Genomic DNA, 20,813 nt, shown 5'->3' with positions numbered 1-20,813 from the left:
AGGTTGTCCCTCCTTGGCCAGTAAACAATTAATCTGAGAAGAGATTATAAATTATAAAGATAATAAAGAATAAATGATGTGTGCGGATGAATCATTTATAAAAAATGCAAAACTTTTTCTTTTAAAAATATTTAAAGTGTAGTCAGTGTTTCTTCATCTTGTTTATGTTGTCATATTGAAATAAGTTGTCCATTTGCTAATGAAGTCTAATGTTTTAGGGAACTTTAATAACTTGTATAATGTTTTCTTCTTCATTTTCACCCTTAGGCTTTGAACAAAAGCAAGAAAGCACAGGTGAAATTTCTTCTGGAAGTGATGCAATGTTATGATATCCAGAGTGGAATGTGAAACAACTCTGTCTGGTAACCGTGCTGTATGACTCTTATCTTTTTCAGGAGGTAGACGCCTTACTCAATGAGAATGAGATGCTTCAGGGCAAGTTACACAGTCAGGAAGATGACTTCAGACTGCAGAACAGCACCCTCATGCAAGAGCTGTCCAAGGTGCTGAACACACACACACACACACACACACACACACACACACACACAATATTGAACCCCTGTCATGCACAACTATACCACAAATGGATTTCTCACACTCATAGGAACTAGTAATGGAATACAGTAATGTATCTACCTTATTTTGCGACTTGGTAGTAAGCTGTTTCCTGTTAATGTTTGAGACTTCTGATTCATTATGTACTTAACTAGAAGAATGAAAGAAGTGCAGTCGATTAAACTAATTGCGCTACAAACCTCCGTGTTTATAATTACGACAGTACAATAAATTAAAATGGTAAGAAATACCTAGCCTGACGTGATCATACTCAATTCTAGTCAGAATATGAGTCTAAAACTGCTCCATTGGGCTGTGATTATGGGGCGTGTTTCAACCGAACCAGAAAAGACATCAATTGGATAGACTGACAACCAATCAGAGCAACAAAGCGACGCATTACGCTAGTTGTCAAATGTCAACAGAGCTGAACGGCACTGTTGCCAAGTCCGCGTTTTTTTTTTGCGGGTTGTTTTCCATGTCAGCTTGTTGAAGCGACCATTATGTGATATACAGACCCATGAATGCGAATTTTAGCAGGCAACCTTGCCAAAATAACACACATTTTATCCCCAAAAAGCCATTTTTTTCCAGAGAAAAAGGCTGAGTTCGGCTGGCATCCAGGCTAAGAAATGCCTGTTTGCAGCATAACAAGCTGTTATACTGCAAAACTACAGATCTGGAAGCCTTGCCCATTCAATTCACAAATACCCATTCTTACATGAAAATAAGGTGGATAACCAGAACTTAATTCACCTCACACCGACAACTTTACAGCTCAACTTGATCACTTTTTTTATAATTTTTTCATGAAAGACTCTAAATACGCTACCTTTCAAAAGTTTGTGGTTAGTAAAATGTTCTTTTTAGATTACTTTTCTTCACCAAGACTGCATTTATTCAATCAAATGATTAAGTAACATTGTATTTTCATATATTTTAAAATGTAATTTATTCCTCTGATCAAAAGAGAATTTTCAGCATCATTACTCCAGTCTTCATTGTCACATGGTCCTTCAGAAATCATTCAATTATGAGGATTTGCCGCTCAAGAAACATTTATGATTATTATCAATGTTGAAAACTGTTTTGCTTCCTAATATTTTTGTGAAAACTGTGATTGTCAGAATTCTGAACAGCATTTATTTTAAATTTATTGTTTTTTACAGCATTTTAAATGCACTTTAATGTAATTTTACTTTCAATGTAATGCATCCTTGCTGAATTAAAATAGTCATTTCTTTCAAATACATAAAAAAAACTAAACTTTTAAATGTTTTTTTTTGTGATGGATAGATGCACTTTTATAACGAATAGATGGACTTTTATGATGGCTGGATGCAATTTTATGATGGATAGATGCATTTTTATTATGGATAGATGGACTTTTATGATGGATGGGTGTATTTTAATAATGGATAGATGCACTTTTACCTAAACTTTTAAATGGTAGTGTAAACACTTTAAGAAAAGTTGCCTGTCATCATGTCACTTGCATTGAACACACAGAAAGTCACTACCTTGGTGCTATTATGTAATGTGACACCAGTTTTCTGATCATTTGCTGTGTGTTGTTGTAGTTATGTTCCCAGATTGAGCAGTTAGAGTTGGATAATCGAGGATTAAGGGAGGGTCAAGGGCTGGAAAGACCCGCCTCCAGCCCCGCCTCTGGTCCAGTGGATGCTGAGCTCCTGCGTCTGCAGGCTGAAAACTCCGCCCTGCAGAAGAAATTGTCAGGTGAGAGGAGCTCATGCATAAAGTCATCATCTATTTTCCCTCACAAACACTTTAGGCCACGTTTACACTAGTGTGTTTTCGTTTTTATAACTTTTGCTACGGTAACGCCTGTTGTCTGCACTACACAGGCATTTTCGTACCTCGAAAACGGATACTTTCAAAAACACTACAGAGCCCATTTTAGTTTGAAAACTTCGATGTGCAGTTCTGTGTAAATGGTCCAAACCGATGACATGGCTGCCCAAATTACACTGCCTGAACAAATCAGTACTCAGACAATATCAGACTCTCTCAACGGTTCTGTAACATACCAGCTTTGACAACCATGTAAACAATAACACAGAGACATAATTATAGTATTCTGTGTGTGTCTTTACAGCTCTTCAAGAGCGTGCAGATGTTACTGATGGAAAAGCAGCGTTCATCGATGGAACTGCTGGCACTAATGGTGTCCAATCAGATGCCAGTGGTCACAGTGATGCCCTTTCTGCCTCGGGAAATGATCAGATTGATCAGGTAACAGATTATAGGTTTAAATTTCATCAGGGTTGGGACGCTGTACCATACAGTGCAAGTATTAAGTGAGATAACCATTAAAAACGACATGTCCTCAGCTTCTGCTGGGATAACGATAACTAAGCAATTTCCATGTCACAGCGCAGCAAAATCAGAACTCTCTGTGTCATGTGTCTCATTGTGTTTCGATAGTTTTCAAAGTTTGAACTCTTGGCTATTCTTAAGCAACTTTCTAAAAATACAAGTTTGAGTTTAAGTAAACAAGTTGCAGTCAGAGTATCCTAACAGTATCAGAGCGAATCAATTATTCAGCTACAGTGCTGCACTCTTCGTCTGGAGGAGGTTGTTGGAGTTCATTGAGGTTATGTTTAATGCAGGGACTACAGATGCTGGGTGAATTGTGGCCAGACACAGCAGAGACACCACTGTCAGCTTTTTCAGTGAGATCAGCCCAGTAAAGATAAAGGGAATGGAAGAACAGTGAACTGGTGTCTAGTGTTTGACTACCACACCCCATTCATTAGCATTACCAAATTTCATCAAAATGAGAGCTGATGCTAATCGGTTATTCTTTTCATAGTTTTGTAACATTTTGAAACATTCCCAACTTTAGAGTGAAACAGAATATCCAGTGGGAGATGATGTAAAATAATGCTTGATTTTATCATTCTTGATTCGATTGGATGATGAAAAGCAAGTTATGCTGTTACTGGTTAATATATTTTCCTAGCCTGCATGTTCTTGCTTTGAATCAGCAGGAAAATACTGTAAGGGTCCATTCACATGAAACACATTTTGGTGTAACAGAAGCCAGCTAGTAGTTGCTGTGCGAGTAAACCTCACTCCTCTGACCTCAAAAGACGCTCTTGCGACTGACACTAGATGTTGCAGCCTCTAGCCTCCTTGTTAGAGGTTCCGACTCTCATGCCGGTGGACCAGTGTTCAAGAGTCCCGGTTGAAGCGGGCAGTTTGAACAGGCGGGGTTGCATTGGTGCCGTGACCCAGATGGGAGTGAGGTTTAGGGGGGCGAGTGTAATGGAGGCCAGCTTGTAGTTGCAGTGTGAGTAAACCTCACTCCTCTGACCTCAAGGGATGCTCTAGCGACTGACGCTAGAGGTTTCAGTCTTTAGCCTCCTTGTTAGAGCGTCCAACTCTCATGTTGGCAGACCCGGGTTCAAGTCCCACTTGAAGCGGGTGGTTCAAACAGGAGGGGTTACACTGGCAAGAAGTGGAGAAAGTTTTTACATTTGATGAAAGATAAAGATGCATATCTTTTCTTTAGAATAACTTGCATCATTCACAATTATTCTGGGAGCATTTATTAAATCATAAATATGGCTTATTTTGCTTTTCTTTTAGCATCCAATGATTTCTGCATTTATGGGGGTTTTATATATCTTGCCACTTTGTAGAACCTGCTGTATAAGTCCTTTGTGAACAAGAGCTCATTTTCACAGCATATTTTTTTTGTCTCCTTCTGTGTTCTGTAGGCCGAAGTGCAAAGCGTCAAACCGGAACAGCGAGATAATGAACTGAGTGGTGAGTACATCTTTATGACAACTTCCTTTTAAAGTTGTGACCTTATCAAACTCACTGTAGAGTTAACGGAGTAGAACCAAGGAAGGTTGTGCTCTGGATCTTCAAATAGCAGAACAATGGTGTGACTTTGATTGAGCACCAGACTTCTCAAACTCAATGTATTTTAGGGGTTGTGTGCATTGATATCTGTTAACTCTGGGTTTCAGAGGTGGCATTAAAGCTTCAAACGGAAATGGAGGAGAAATGCTTACTGAGGGAACAACTCCAGACACTAGAGGTAAAAACATCAGTTTTACCCTCTAAATGCCCAGGACAGCAGGAAACAGACAAAAGGACAAAATGCTACAATTCATTTTGCTGATGAGTGTATATTTTTACCCTCACCGCGGGTGCTAATTTTGGAGACATTTACTCTCACCTTGCACCAAGATCATTTTTTCCATATCTATGATGAAACATGCATTTTGGTGGTTTAAATATTTAGAATGTTTTCTAAAGGGAGATCATAGAACATGTAGAAGTTTTTCGTTTTGTTTTGATTTGGTTTATCATATTTTGTATTCTCAAATTATACATTGCATATTGTAGTTTATCTGGACATTTATCTGTTCATTAATCAGATTGATCCATATGTTAGCCCCCATACAAAATACTTTTCTTGTTGTAATGTTTTTTTTTTTCATTTTCAGATGTCCAAGCAGACAGAAATCACAAAACTACAAGAAGAAAATGCTAAAGTTAGTGTCACATGTCTGTTTCAGATAGAATGTGTGCTCAATAATAAAAATGGCAAGCGATAATGTATTGTTTTTTTATTTTTTATTAGTTGTCTGATAAGTTGAAGAAAAAACAAGAGAGGTAAGCGCTAGTTACTTTTATGCTTTACTTTTTCATATTATGTGTTCAGAACTTTCATATTAAAGAGGTAGTTCACCCGATATTGAAACAACTCAATAATGTTTCTCCTTTTGCTGTCTAAAGAAAAAGTAAAAAGGTAATAGAATAACACCAGGGTGAGTTAATGGGTGAACTATCCCTTTAAGTACATTTTAACTTTCTCCCGACATAATACAAACCTGGAAATGAAACATTTCTGTATGGCCCAAAATTAATTTAATATATTTAGATATACTTGTTTCTTTTTGCTGTTCTCAAAATATATTTTAAGATTATTTTGCTTTATTGTTTCTATCACTTTGTACTCAGTTGTCTATTTTTTATGTTTTGTATGTTTTGCTAATCAACATGACAACTGATATGATCTAGCGGCATCAACATAGCAAAAGCAAAGCCATGGTAGACGTGCGATTCTCAGTCAGCCATTCTCGTTATAGATCATTTTTAAAAGTAATATTAATTTCTTTAGGGTTAGTTTTTTTTATTTTTATGAGGGGAATATGACTGAGTGCACCGTTAAACCTGTGTCAACTTACAGTGATTAATTGAAGACAGTGATGCAGTGATTACATGCAAAACCTGGTGAAATATGAGAAATGAAAGTTAAAGACAGTATTAATGGACAATGTTCCATTTAAACACATTATCTTCTCAAGCACAAGATAAGTTACTCTCAATCCTCCATTTAAGTTGAGTCCATAATTCGCTGTTCCTCTCTTCAGTAGCCAATCAAAACTCTCCGTGTGATGACATCACCACTTAGCATCCCGACGCAGGGTGCAGTGGTAACTCCGCTGTGGCGGAGTGACAGTCACTGTGTCAGTGTAATGAGTCTGAACGTGAACTTGTTGTGCTGGCACTTGCTGTAGACTGCTGTATCAGCACACTGCCTACGTTCCGCATCCCTCTGGTCAACACAGGGCTTGTTTTCCCTAATCAAGAGATGCCGCCTGTTATTTATCACTGCTGTGTGGTATTTTTTAGGACCAATAAGGATTCAAGTCTCTTTATGTTTCTCTTACAGCTTCCAGCGGCTACAAGTTGAGAAGGAAGCACTTTACAATGACAGCAGGTAAGATACAAACCCAGCAGAGCAGTTATTTTGCAATAAAGCTCAACAGGGACTGCCCGCTTTTTTAGCACCTTGAGTTCTGGAAATTTATTTTTCCATTTATTCTGTCAATGAGGAGTTATAAACCTTGAACCCTATTTTAACACTTTTTCTGAACTTAAAGGTGGGGTAAGTGCTTTCTGGTAACTGTTGTTGATATTTCAAATGAACAAAACAAACACGCCCCTGCCCCAAAAAGGGTCTTGCCCCTATTTTGATAGCTCCGCCCCACACATGCGTAACCTAATTCAGGTTGAATATTTTAATGAAAAAGTCACCCCTTCCATCACAAAAACACAAACCGTTCTCATGAACAACTCAAAAGTACACGGGCACGACAGTCCAAATAACAAATATATTGCAATTATGACCAGATTAGAGAGTTATAGCGATCACAAAAACACAAACCGTTCTCATGACAACTCAAAAGTACATGAGCACCATAGTCCAGCTAACGGCATATTACCATTATGACCCGATTAGGGTTATATAGATCATGAAAAGAGGAAACAAACATATATTAGGAGTATAGTATCTTATAGTATCTTACTTGTTGGACATATTGTATGAGCTGACGCTTGAAACAGACAGTGAGGAGATTTAGATGCTCCATACGGTGTGGAAATGAATGGTCTTTATCATCGCTGAAGTGAGCAACAATATGATTGCAAATGGACAAACAAGCGAACATGACACACAAGCATATTCAAGCAAAAGCTAATGTCCGTCATGTGTGTTGTGTGTTTTGAATAATGACGTGCACTGAGTTTGCTGCTGATTGGCAACAAGTTTGTTATTGGACTCAGCCCGAGTTTTGAAAAAACACCCCACCTTTAAAAAAAAAAACAAGGCAAAACTACAAGCCTCTGTATGTTGACGAACTACTCATCTTATAAACCTTATGATTGGATCTTGTTTCAGAATTGTGGTTAGTGTGCTACTTCTGAATTTAGGGGACTTGCACGATATTGAAGAATGCACATTACCTCTGAATGTTGCAGATCCAATGAAGACATCTAATTTGCTATAATCCCACATGATTTTAAACTGATCCGACTCTTTCTATACAGATCATACCTTCAATTTTTTTGAAAATGAAGTTGATATAAAAGTAACTAGGGGATTCTATAGAAACATTATATTGCTTAAAGTGCCCCTGTTGTGTTTTTTGGAAATTACCTTTTATGTATTATGTAATATAGCTGTTTGTGAATGTAAAAGATCTGCAACATTTCAAAGATAGCACAATGTGCATAATAAATTTAGTTTTTGTCTCCTAAATGAAAACTTCTGAACGGCCTGAAACAAGTCATCAATAATTCAAGTCTTATCTCCTGCACAAATCTATGTAGGTTTGTAACAAATTTGCCTAATGCCAGCGGCAGCCTATGGTCTTTATCCGCTGCCTACAAACAATGGGTGTGTTTACATGCACGTTCTTAAGCTGATTATGCCTAATAAGTCGACAATGAACATGGTCATGTAAACGCGGTAACCCGGTTTCTTTTATCGGAGTAAGAATAATGCTGCCTGTAAGAATTGTATTCTTTTATAAACGGTGTAAGAATAAACCGGTCGGGACAGGTCGTTTTTTGCCTCTTACCCTGAATTCGTGCTGCATGTAAATGCATTAACCTGCTTTCTGTCAGCTTATTGAAGTGCGCATGGGTGATAGGTGACAAAAACGCAAATTTAGAGCAGGTTTAAACACATCCAGACAGAGCAAGCTAGCGTTTTGCATGAAATAAGGACATATCACAAACGCAGACTCTTTTAAGACCCAGAAAAAGGTAAAGATGTGTTCTCCTTTTCATGCAGCAGAAGTAGAAGAGGTCTGAATCTCCCGGTGACACAGTGCACGCTTTATTAAACATCATAACTGACGTAAAACACAAAACTCAGAGTCAGATATGGACATTATTAGTTTTGACGTCACTACAATTAAATAACCCGGTTTATTAATAAAGTCATGCAAACGCGGTTTACTTGCATTGACAGTTTACTGGTTTGCATGTAAATGGGGAAAACGGATTATTTCAATAAGCTGATTTTTTTGAGTTATCAGCTTACTAGTGTGTATGTAAACGCACCCAATGTCTGTTTTAACCATCCCCCAAACACTGTAGTTGTAACTGAGGGGTGGGCACTTTAAAAATCCCAGAATTCACTTTTAAGTTGTTTTGAAAATGCTGAACATTTATTTTCGATGTGAGGATTTTAAATGGCATTTTTACTTCTAAACCCCAATTCTGTACTACATCTGTTCCCATGAAGTCAATTATACTCCCCTGTAATGTTTTTTTCCCCAACTGAGTTTTCTGTATTATGTTGGTATTCATTTCGCAATACCTGAAAATAGGCACTACCACATATTATTCACATCAACCCCCTGATAGCATATGATATATTTGTTTCTACAGGACTAAAATTGATGAGATCCAACAGAGGAAAGAGGAGGAGCTCAAATCCATAAACCTTCGTGTGCAGAAATTGCAGGCAGATTTAATGACCGCCAACCAGGTGAGATCCGCTCAGGCCCACCCTGCCAAGTTCTTCATTATTAAAGCCCATTTGTTGCACATCTCATGAGGGCAATCGATAGATGGCCACTAAGGGAGTATGATGATAAACATTTGCAAACCCTTGGAAGTGGGCTAAAGACTGCAGTCAGTGCTTCAGCATCAGACTCTGGCACTCAGGCGCATCTGCAAAAAATAATGGACCGTAGACACACTGCTGCATCCATCACTGTCATACTAAAATTGCATTGAATCTTCTTGCCTGACGGTTTGTGTGTATGATTTCAGAACGTCACCGAACTGAAGGAGCAGTTGCAGAGCAAACAGAAAGAGCATGAGATGGCCATCCATGCGCTCAGAGATCAGGTAGCTGCGTCCTCCTTTTACATGGCCACTAAAATCCGAACCTAGTTAGTTGTTTTACTTCGCTTAGTGTTTCCAGTTTGATGAATGAATCACAAGGTAAATTTTTACACAAGATTGGTTAAAAATGTGAAATAAGCAATCATTTCTGAGATGGTCATGTGACAACGATGTAAACATTTTAAATGTTTAGCATTGCATACTTAATAGTATAGATTGTAGTGTACAGTTTGTACTGCAGATTTCAAACATCGCCAATGGCACTAAAAGGAAGAATGCAGAAGATGAATAGTTGGTTAAAATGTTCATTTAGCATTTCTTTTAATGTTTATTCCATCACAGATGGTCGTTAGTGCATCTCTAGAGAACTAATCTGCAATTTCCACATCTGCCAGTTGGCTGTTTACAAACAGGTTTATAAAAGAGAGAAAGCAGATAATTAATCTGCATAAATTGAGTGTGATTTTAATGATAATGGGTCCTACAGATTCAATTAAATAAACCGTAAAAGGCTCATGCGGGTGTTGTTATCGCCGTGGAACACAATTGCATTTTTATTGTTTCTCTTTAAAAAAAAAAAAATCAAATAATGAAAATTGGACTTTGTTTTTTAAATGGCAGGATGCAGTTTATTTATTATTTGGCTGTTTTCAGAATGCAGTTTAGCTTTGCTTAGAAAGCTCTTTTTAGTCTTAAAATGGGTTCAAAAAGAAAATTCTGCTCGCTATCATTTCATTCCAAACATGTAGGACGTTCTTTCTTGTGTGGAACAGGAGAACAGAAGGTGAGCAGAATGTCTGGGTGTTTTTCTCTATCCAGTGAAAGTGACTGAACACCGATGTAATTGAGCTCCAGAAAGGACAAAACAGCATCTTAAAAATAGGACTTAGGAATTTGGACTATATTCAGAGATTTCTACAGTCAAATGGTAACTCGTAGACTGAAACTCAAAAAGTGGTCAAATGGTCATTCATTAATAATCTAATAATCAGGTGTAGCTTTCGAATGTCAATCGCACTTCTGCATATTCACTCGAGGCTTTTTATTTGAAATGACTTTAAACCTAGCGTGCACTATATTTAAATATTCATGAATGCCAAATTGCCAATTCATGCGTTTGCATCTCTCTGAGTGCAAAATTTACAACTAATACGACTTAAATTGATTAAATACAAATTCAAAAGACTTGAAATATAGTTATTGTATATTTTTTTGAGATTTTCTTTCATTTTATTTTGAAGAGAAGTGTAAACCTGTTTTTAAGAAAGTTAATGTTAGAGTAAACTATCCCTGTACTGGAAGACATCTTTAGTGTGACCCACCAGTCTTTCTGCTGATAGCAAACTCTTTGTGCTTTAGGAGAAGTTTGAGAAGTTTATAATTACCCAGAGAGCAGCCTGTTTAATTGAGCATTTATGGATGATGGTGCTCAGGATCAGCGGAGTAATTAAGGATTAGTGGGGTTCAGTACCGGTGGCTGAGGGGCACACGCGCTCCGCAGGGGCCCCTGAGGGAAGGGCCCCTCTTATGACGCTGGCGGCCCTACTGCAGGTCCAGCCACCACAAATGTCTTTCACTTTCTCCGCGAGGTCACAAATCTTAATTAAGCAGCTGCCTCGAATGTGCAACAAGCAGATAAGGATGAAAAACCTCCCTGTTCTGTTTTTCCATTCAGAACTGCTTGACTGGGTCTCGTCTGTTTGATGTGGAGTTTCTAACTTGACCTGTTTCTTCTCTCTTCTTTTCACTTGTTTTGGGGCGTTCTACTTTCTTTATCTCTTGCTTTCATTCACCCCCTCTGACTTTATTCTTCTTGCTATATTTATCTTCTCCAACACTCCCCCCTACAATCCCATGCTGTTGCTGGACATGTCTTCATTCATCCTTCACATCCCTTTCTTTCTCTGTACATATTCCCATACACACTCTCTCTCTCTCTCTCTCTCTCTCTCTCTCTCTCTCTCTCTCTCTCTCTCTCTCTCTCTCTCTCTCTCTCTCTCTCTCTCTCTCTCTCTCTCTCTCTCTCTCTCTCTCTCTCTCTCTCGTGGGGTGGTTTTATGTTTGGGCGGAGCTACAGGTAGCGTGTCAGAGCGCGGTCAGTCAGGAGCAGGTGGAGGGCATGCTGAGTGAGAACGATGCCCTCAGGACAAATCTAGCGGCCCTAGAACAGGTACCCGACCATGATACAGCATCACGACCTTCATCAACCCCAGGTCCTGCATCATCTTCACTCAATGACCATGTCTGGTCTAACACACCAGTTGCTGCTTGTACCAATACACACGTACTAATGCCACTTCATCAGCTTAAATGCTATTGCCTATGTACAAATCACTTTCAGTTCACACCAGTCAATTCATGGAGGTTCATATAGATGCATTGTTTTACTTTAAAATCTTATTTTTTTTTTTTTGTTGTTATCTACTAGTGACAAATTCAGACTGTGACTAGTATTTTGTGGAAGTATGGCGGTGTGATAACTTAAAACAGAAGTTCAGTACAGTCATCTTTAAATACTGTTATTACCGGTGCTGAGTAGATTACTTACAAATTATAGTCCATTATTGAATACAAATTACATGATGAAAACTGTAGTTAGGAGTAGGAAAGTGCCCAAAGCAGAATACGTTATTCGGAAAAGCCTGGATAGCGGCTTCAAAATGAATAATTCAACTGTATAAACGAGAGACTCGTATACTCCTTGCTTTTGCTGGATAACTGGTAAGCCAGGGGATATCATTGCACGATATTATACATAAACCTCTAAAATACTTACGCAATAATGAGTGTGTGAAACGAGTGTAAACTTTATAAATGAGCAGAGCACAATTACAAATAGCCGGATCGTCGTCTGTGTGCGTCTCAAAACAAGGGTATTGAAAGAGTTATATCGACTAAAATGCTACATCACACACATTTTCTACTATGTAATATGTTTATTTAAATGTTTTAAACCTTGTACAATATGATATATGATTGATTGTAAACATTATGAATTAAATAAGGTTTATCTGTCTCTATCTCTTTGACGGAACAGCATGCATTCTTTAAAATTTGTTCAGATTTGCATATACATAGTAAAGGTTGTTAGCCATTTACAACCACTGATTAAGGTTCTCGAATCAGCTCTTTTATATCGATTTATCTTATTTGAGGTTATGGATGATTGACTCTTGACATACATCTTGATTACTTTGGACCTTACTTTTAGCCTTAACTTGTTTATTACATAGATTTGAATAGCTAATCCACTGTAGTGTAGTGATTTAAAAATACAAAGAGAAAAGATTGTTGAAACCTTGTCATCAACAAAATGAAATTCATGAAACACTGCATTCCATCAGGGTTGCCTAAACTGAGGTTTTTGAAGGAACTGCAGGGGGTTAAGGTAATAATTAACCCATAAAAAATGTATATAAATATAAACAATAAAAAAAACACAGACACATGTTTGTAATGCTGTGTGGCCTCTGACTTGTTTAATTCCATAAAACTAGAAGACTTTCTGAGCACACATAATCAATAGGCTGTTTTAGAAAGGACAGTTTAAAAGATAAACAGGATTTATGAAATAAATTATGAACAATTTTGTGAATGTTAAGTAATCATTTAATAAGTAGAAATGTAACTGCAGTCTGATTATGAGTATTTTAAAACCTAATATATTTACAAGTATATCATTTTTGGAATCTCATTACATAATCCAGATTCCATATAATGAGGTCCTACCCAGCACTGGTTATTAATATTTCAGTTGTTGGCTCTCCGGCCAAACTCATTATGTTTATTTATTTTATCGAAAGTGACTTAAATAGTATTTAAGGTATATTTGCACTCCCTGGGAATAAACCCATTATCAATATTAATATTTAAATAAATATAAATAATTAAATTTTTACTCCAAAGCCGCATACGGTTCATTTGGCAGGATTTCCGCTGCACTTTAACCCCGATTGAACTTTTGAAAACTTTTTCATGTTTAATATATTTATTTCTATGTATTCACTTGTGCTAGCTGTTTTGTGTTTATATAGTTCACACATGCATGTGTACATATGTCTATTCCATCATGCATGAAGGTTTATATTTAGCTTGAAAGCACTCATGGGTACATTTATATTGATACTGTGTTCTGCATTATGCTGAATTGCATTTCTCAACTGTTCTCTGGTGTTAAGCTCTTTCCACTCCTTCATAATTCTTCATTTGTCTTCTGTTAACGTTTTCTCGCTTATACACTGAATTCAGACTGAAGACGACTTAATTCAGTTGTCCTGGGTTCTTTAAATATCTGAAACTGTTTTTCACAGATCCAAACCGTGAAGACTCAGGAACAGAATTTGTTGCGAGAGCAAAATCTGGCACTCAATGCAGAGCTTCAGCAGAGACGTACAGAACAGGAAAGCTTCCTGGCGCAGAGAGATGATCTCAACTCACAGCTACAGGTATAGAAAGGCATTTGTAACAATTAAACATTGTATTTCTGAGTTAAATGCTGTTGGATTGGATAGGAATCATATTACGCTGTAATATTATTAGTTAATGTTATTTTTCCCTGTCCACAGGGAAATGTCCAGTTGTTTTAAAGATTGAGAAAGTCCATTTTGATGAAAAATAATTGTTTGTTTAAATGCCAAAATTACTTTAGTTTTTTCATTACTACAGCAATATGTTTTTATGATATAGTTAAATTTAAAATAACTAATTTTGTATTTGGATTCAGATTATACATAATAATTTTTTTTTTTTAAACTTCTTGGTGATCAGGAGTCAAACCGAGCAAATAGTCGACTACTGGAGCAGCTTACAGAACTTGGTCTGGAGAAGGATAAGCTACAGCAGGAGTTAGAGGAGGCCAGAAAGGTGACTACACACAACCCCCCTTTTTTTTACCTTCTGATCCTTTCACAATTCAGTCAGTTCCCACTGCAGCAGGTGAAAGTAGTTCAACGTTTGGTGCACTCACTATCTCTGTCGTCATCTAAGCTTCTTTAGTGAGTCAATTCACTCTGCTCGTTCTTCCTTTAGTTAATACTCTGATCTTTTGACCATCATAATGACTTTAATACAAATGGGCCCTGGAAGATTCAGCTCTTTGTTTGCACTTTGAAAAAAATCCCTCTAAGATCTGTGATGTTAGTCAAAGTTTCTTGCACCAGAACCAGTTTTTACTAGCCTGACGTGGTCATACTCAATTCTAGTCAGAATATGAGTCTGAAACTGCTCCATTGGGCTGTGATTATGAGGCGTGTTTCAACCAAACCAGGAAAGACATCAATTGGATAGACCAACAACCAATCAGAGCAACGAAGCGACGCATTGTCAAATGTCTACAGACAGAGGTCAACTGCACTGTGTTGCCAAGTCCGCATTTTTTTCCACGGTTGTTTTCTATGTCCGCGGGTTGAAGCGACTATTATGTGATATATAGACTCATGAGTGCGAATTTTAGCAGGCAACCTTGCCAAAATAACACACATTTTACACCCCAAACACCATTTTTCCCCCGGAGAACCCCCCGAGAAGCTATTGTTTAGGGCTAGTAGTTGGCGGATTTTGTTGTAAAAACTTGGCAACCCTGTCTGCACACGCGCTGGAATAAACGATCTTAGCCGGTGTTGTAAAAAAATAAAATAATTTATTGATACACAGAGTACTTACCCAACATGATCATCATCTTTGAGAGAAATTGTGAAGGTGAATGCAGATACAAACAAGCTCTCCGTTTAGCAATCCAAGCCCCTTTGATGACGTGCATGATTACGTTACTGTTGATCATCTGTCCGTCATCGTCTAAAGCCCGCTCTGATGATTTCATTGGTCCGAACAGTTTCTCTTCGGGGATAATTACTCCTCTATGGAGCGATGCCAGACTGACTGGGCTAAGTTCAGCTGGCATCCAGGCTAAGTTTTTACAGTTTTACATGGTAAAAACATGTTAATTGGTCTTTCTGACAATTGTTAAATAAGGCTTTTTTTTGCTACATTAATATAAATCATCCAGAAATAACACATTTTGTAAATTTTTCATTTAAAATCAGCATCACTTAAAATCAGTTTTTTTTTCTCATTATAGTAATGGAAAATTTGCTTAAAAGGTTAGTTCACCCAAAAATGAAATTGATGTCATTAATGACTCACCCTAATGTTGTTCCTCTCCCGTAAGACCTCCGTTTATCATTGGAACACAGTTTAAGATATTTTATATTTTAGTCCCAGAGCATATGCAATCTGCACTTTACTGTCCATGTCCAGAAAGGGAATAAAAACATCATCAAAGTAGTCTATCTGTGACATCAGTTGGTTGATTAGAGTCTCTTGAAGCCTCAAAAATACATTTTGGTCCAAAAATAACAAAAACTACAAATTTATTCAACATTGTCTTCTCCTCCATGTTCCTCAAATAAAGATTTAAACGGCCATGAATCAGTGAATCGATCAATGATTCGGATCGCGTGTCAAACCACCAAACTGCTGCAATCACGTGACAATGGCGATCCGAGTCATTGATCGATTCACTGATTCATGGCCGTTTGAATCTTTATTTGAGGAACATGGAAGAGAAGACAATGTTGAATAAATGTTGTTTTTTATATTTTTGAACCTAAATGTATTTTCGATGCTTCAAGAGATTCTAATCAACCAACTGATGTCACATATGGACTACTTTAATTATGTTTTTATTAGCTTTTTGGACTTGGAAAGTATAGTGGGCTGACTGCATATGCTCTGGGACTAAAATATAAAATATCTTAAACTGTGTTCTGAAGATGAACGGAGGTCTTACGGGTGAGGAACGACATTAGGGTGAGGAGTTAATGACATCAATTTCATTTTTGGGTGAACTAACCATATAATAATAATGAAAATAATATCTCAAAAAAATTATCTTATTGGTCGTAAAATGATTTTGGGGGCAGTTTGACCGACATAGAACCCTATTTTAAAGATCTGAGCACATGGTCTGAAGAGCATGGCACAGGTGCACTAAACCCCAAAGTATACTTAAAGGGTTACTTCAGTGATTTAGCATATGGCTTTCTATCATTAGAAACCTATGAGTAGGTTTGAATGATTGTGCCGTGACACTCGCTCGGATCACTCACATTATATTAAAAGGACACCTTCAGTTTTGGTTCCCTGTCTGTCAGTGATGCTTCCTGTCTCTATGAAGCCACATTTTATTTGAAACTAAATACCACATTTTTCTGTCAGACTGCAGATAAGCGTAAGGTCATGCTGGATGAACTAGCGATTGAGATGGCACAGGAGAAATCTCGGCACAAAGAGGAACTAAGCAATGTGCGATTGCAGCATGAGAAAGAGGTGCTGAGCATCAGGGGACGCTACGAGAAGGAACTCCGTGGCCTCCATGAGGAGAAGAACCGCACAGAAGAGGAGATACGCTCACAGCTACGAGATGAGAAGGTAAGGAACCTTCCTTGGCCGGTAACTGAAAGTTTGTGGGCTGAGACATGAACTTTGAATAAAGCACTTAACCTCAAGTTGGTCCAGGTGGATTGTCTCTGTACAAAGTGTACTTTGAACAAAACAAACAGCTACATTTCCATTCACAGTTTTATTTTTGTTTTCAGGCTCGTACCAAAGAGCTGGAGGCTCTTCAGCCGTATGTAGAGGAGCTGAAAGCTCAGGTTCAGTCTATGGAGGGGACGAAGGGCTGGTTTGAACGCAGACTCAAGGAAGCTGAGGTGCTGTGTGTTTACAGCCATCTCTCACTGCAGAGCAATGCCAGAGATGGAAACTGTCTTTTGTTGTTTACATCTGGGTACATCAGTATCATTCTGACCACATGATGTCAGTGTTGTTTTTGTCGTTACCGTGTTAAAGACTTTAAAATGCAAAAAGGTGAAAAGAAGAGCATTTTTAATGGATTTATTTTTATGTTTTAAAATCAAAACAAAATGTTGCATTGATCTTAACTGTCACTCTTTGATGTGTTGTTGATTCATATTTGATGTTGTGTGTGTTGTGAGCAGGAGACCATGGAAAAGAACAAACTGGACCATGCAGAAGAGATCCAGCGGGTACAAAAAGATCACGCAGTCCAACTTGAGGTAAACTTTTGGTTGTGTATGTGATAATAAAAACACTTTTGGCATTCAACAACTCTTAATACAGTCAGCTAAAGCAAATGAAGTAATGAGTGGTAAAGCTATATTTAGAAGATCTTGTCTTTATGACACACTCACATCAGAAGACTTTATTCTGTCATGTCTCATTGACTTGATGGATGCTTGCTTGACATAGAACTTTACCTAATGAGCTTAAAAGACTATCAAAATGCATGAAACACATATATCATCCGTAGGCGCTCAAAAATGAAGCATTTCAGAAGTTTAATTCTCTTCTACAGTTACTTTTGTTTTCTGTAAAGTAGCTAGAGTACATTTTGATTGCATTTCATGTATGATTCTACTGACCTGAACCACCTGGGTTTGTCCCTATGGCCAGTCTGTCTCTGGCATGACTCTGGCATGATTTTATCCACCCTGATTTGATGATCTTACCATTTAATATCTTTTTCTTTTCTTTTTTTTACCATGACTGCTCATCCTTGGTAATGTCAGCACAAAAGGAAAGTTATTTTAGAAGCAGATTAAGTTGTTTTGATGAAAGATAAAAAAAAGAAAAGAAAAACATTTTATATCCTTTAGAACTTTTCTTTTCTGCTGACATAACCATGGTTGAAAATATTTTTATTCAAGCTGAATTTATTTTTATTTTTATTTTGGAAAATATTTGAAGAAATATATATTTTAGTCAGTATTGTCCCAACAATAGACAGGGGTCAACTTTGCAATTTAAAGAACATCTGAGAATTACTGATGATCAGGAAACAAATTACATGGGTCCAAATTACATGAAACGATGCCAGTGTTTTCCACAGATTCGAAAGCAATTTATTAAAAATATATTCAAATTTCACATTTAAAGAAATTTAGTGTTTGACCATGTCTCAACATGTATTCAAATGCAAAACCTAAAAATAAGCAAGCGGTTATATGTAATACTTTGAGCAACTTGACTATTATTTATTAAAGAGCCATACAGAAACTTAGTGACTAATGGCATTACAAATTAAAATAATGTTTTTCCAACCACAAAATGACTCATAATTTGCCTCTTTGCATTGGAATTCTCTATTTTAACCTTAATTACTACACTAATTATAATATAAACAATATAAATATTAGAAGAAAGATATTTTAGTTGGTCAATAATGGACCATAATTATGCCACAAATAGTATTTAGTACCGAAAGAGCTCCTCAAAGTATTCAATAAATATTATTCAACTGAAATATAGAACATTTATTTAATTGAAAAATAGTTGAGGTGTATGGGTCACATTTGACTTTGATAGTAAGGAATAACCTGGGGGTAAATACAAGAAGAGCATAACATTAATTTTAACAATGTTGCATCTCCAGCACTCTCCATAATAAAATGATAATGTAAATGTGGTTGATGTAATAATCAATGAACACTATGCTGCAAATACCTGTATAGTGAAGCTGTTGTCTATTAAAATGTATTGAGAGCACTGGTTTGTTTAGAACTATTGAGAACACCATGATCCAATTCCTCAATGTCCACCTGACTTTGAAAAGAGTCAGGCCTGAATCAGTAAAAATAAAACATTTGTAAAAACAAAACAAAACAAACCAGCTTTAAGAACCTTTTATTGTATATTAACTTGTTTTGCTTGCATGGGAGCTGGCATGGGAAACAAATAAGCATAACCAAAGACATATGGTTATGGAAAATGTTATATTAACCGATAAAATCATATACCATTTCTAAGTCTGACACATCACTCACAATAAGACCAGAATATGTAATAAACAAGTAAATAAGGTTTATTCTGTCCTGAATTTTTATCCATTGTGCATTTTGAATGAATTAACACTTTCCCGCCCTTTCTCAGGCTAAAGCTGCAGAGGTGGAGGTAGTCAAACAGCAAGTGACGGAAATGGAGAAGGAGAGCGAAGATCTCAACAATACAATTGGCAAACTGAAACAGGTGTGGGAACAGAATGCATTCTTTTTTCTGGCGGTGTCCTAGTGGCTCAGCTGAAGCGTTAGTTCTTCAACGTGATGAGAACCATGTGTTTTTAAGATGCTAAATAAGGCACGACTCAGATATGGGGGATATTATGGGGGTGTGATTGCTGGAGCGCTGCAGTAATTTCAATTGTGACTCAAGAACGATGCATGACTCAACAGTAGGACGAGATTGATCTTTGTATGAGCATCTGGTGCCAGCAGCTCCTCTGGGAAGTTTAGTTTTCAGAGTTGCAAAATTGGTGTTCCCTGGTCTCATCTGAATATTTTTAGGATGACTTATAAGGACTTTTCTTTGTTTTAACGTTACTAAAACACTTGTGTCATGGTTATTACTTATTATATAACTAAGACTAGTTTACTAAAACGAATATTTAAAGGGTTAGTTCACCCAAAAATGAAAATTATTTCATTAATTACTCACCCTCATGTCGTTGGACACCCGTAAGACCTTCATTCATCTTCGGAACACAAATGAAGATATTTTTGTTGAAAACTGATGCTGAGAAAGGCTTCAGAAAGGCCTCCATTGGCATTCAGTACATTCCCACTCACAAGACCCAAGGCACTAAAGACATCGATACAAAGTCCATCTCACTACAGTGGCTGTACAATAATTTTACAATGCGACGAAAATAGTTATTTTGTCACACAAAAATAAAAATAACGACTTTATCCACCAAGTTATTGACGTGAACTCGACGCATGCGTGAGAATATGATGCAGCTCCGCCGTTCAGAAACATGACCCAGAAGCGGAGAAGTGCCGCTATCACGTGAGTTCACGTCCGAGACCTACACGGATGGCAAGAACTTGGTGGACAAAGTCATTATTTTGATTTTTTTGCGTAAAAAAATTATTCTCTTATTTTATTGTACAGCCACTGTAGTGAGATGGACTTTGTATCGATGTGTTTAGTGCCTTGGGTCTTGTGAGTGGAAATGTACTGAATGCCAACGGAGGCCTATCTGAAGCCTTTCTCAGCCATTAGCTTTCAACAAAAATATCTTAATTTGTGTTCTGAAGATAAACGAAGGTTTTACGGGTGTCCAATGACATGAGGGTGAGTAATTAATTAAATAATTTTCATTTTTGGGTGAACTACCTTTAAAGTTTGAGGTCAGTAAGATTTGTTTTTTTGAAAGCAGTGCATACTTTTATTCAGCAAGGGTGCATTAAATTGATCTAAAGTGACAGTAAAGACATTTGTAATGTTGCAAAAGATTTCCATTTAAAATAAATGCTCTTCTTTTGAATTTTCTTTTCATCAAAGAATCATGAAAAAATTATTTCAAAGAAACATTTAAATAAACAAGAAGTTTCTTGTGCAGCAAATCACCATATTAGAATGATTTCTGAAGGATCACGTGACACTGAAGACTGGAGTAATGATGCTGAAAATGTAGCTTTGTCATCAGGAATAAATTAATATTCAAATATATTCAAATAGAAAAGTTAGTTTAAATTGTAATAATATTTCACAATATT

At 37.0% G+C, this 20,813-nt stretch overlaps 1 protein-coding gene across 2 annotated transcripts in view; it reads left to right on the top strand.

Annotated features, from left to right (window-relative positions):
- The window catches only part of gripap1 (GRIP1 associated protein 1), a 55,900-nt gene that overhangs the window by 2,285 nt on the left and 32,802 nt on the right, over positions 1 to 20,813 (top strand). Inside the window, exons 4-21 of one of the 2 annotated variants that reach the window (XM_067414323.1) lie at positions 268 to 294; positions 396 to 503; positions 2,139 to 2,295; positions 2,675 to 2,811; positions 4,302 to 4,350; positions 4,557 to 4,627; positions 5,040 to 5,087; positions 5,177 to 5,208; positions 6,272 to 6,319; positions 8,779 to 8,878; positions 9,166 to 9,243; positions 11,318 to 11,410; positions 13,551 to 13,685; positions 14,008 to 14,103; positions 16,456 to 16,668; positions 16,836 to 16,949; positions 17,238 to 17,315; positions 19,189 to 19,284. In XM_067414323.1, the coding sequence (XP_067270424.1) occupies positions 268 to 294; positions 396 to 503; positions 2,139 to 2,295; positions 2,675 to 2,811; positions 4,302 to 4,350; positions 4,557 to 4,627; positions 5,040 to 5,087; positions 5,177 to 5,208; positions 6,272 to 6,319; positions 8,779 to 8,878; positions 9,166 to 9,243; positions 11,318 to 11,410; positions 13,551 to 13,685; positions 14,008 to 14,103; positions 16,456 to 16,668; positions 16,836 to 16,949; positions 17,238 to 17,315; positions 19,189 to 19,284 (1,680 nt within the window). The remainder of the gene's footprint in view (positions 1 to 267; positions 295 to 395; positions 504 to 2,138; positions 2,296 to 2,674; positions 2,812 to 4,301; positions 4,351 to 4,556; positions 4,628 to 5,039; positions 5,088 to 5,176; positions 5,209 to 6,271; positions 6,320 to 8,778; positions 8,879 to 9,165; positions 9,244 to 11,317; positions 11,411 to 13,550; positions 13,686 to 14,007; positions 14,104 to 16,455; positions 16,669 to 16,835; positions 16,950 to 17,237; positions 17,316 to 19,188; positions 19,285 to 20,813) is intronic. The other variant, XM_067414324.1, reaches the window with a different exon arrangement.

Source organism: Pseudorasbora parva, chromosome 13, assembly GCF_024679245.1.
Source record: "Pseudorasbora parva isolate DD20220531a chromosome 13, ASM2467924v1, whole genome shotgun sequence".
NCBI classification, from domain to species: Eukaryota; Metazoa; Chordata; class Actinopteri; order Cypriniformes; family Gobionidae; genus Pseudorasbora; species Pseudorasbora parva.
The sequence above is the reverse complement of the archived record's forward strand: the minus strand, read 5'-3'. Positions and strand labels throughout refer to the sequence as shown.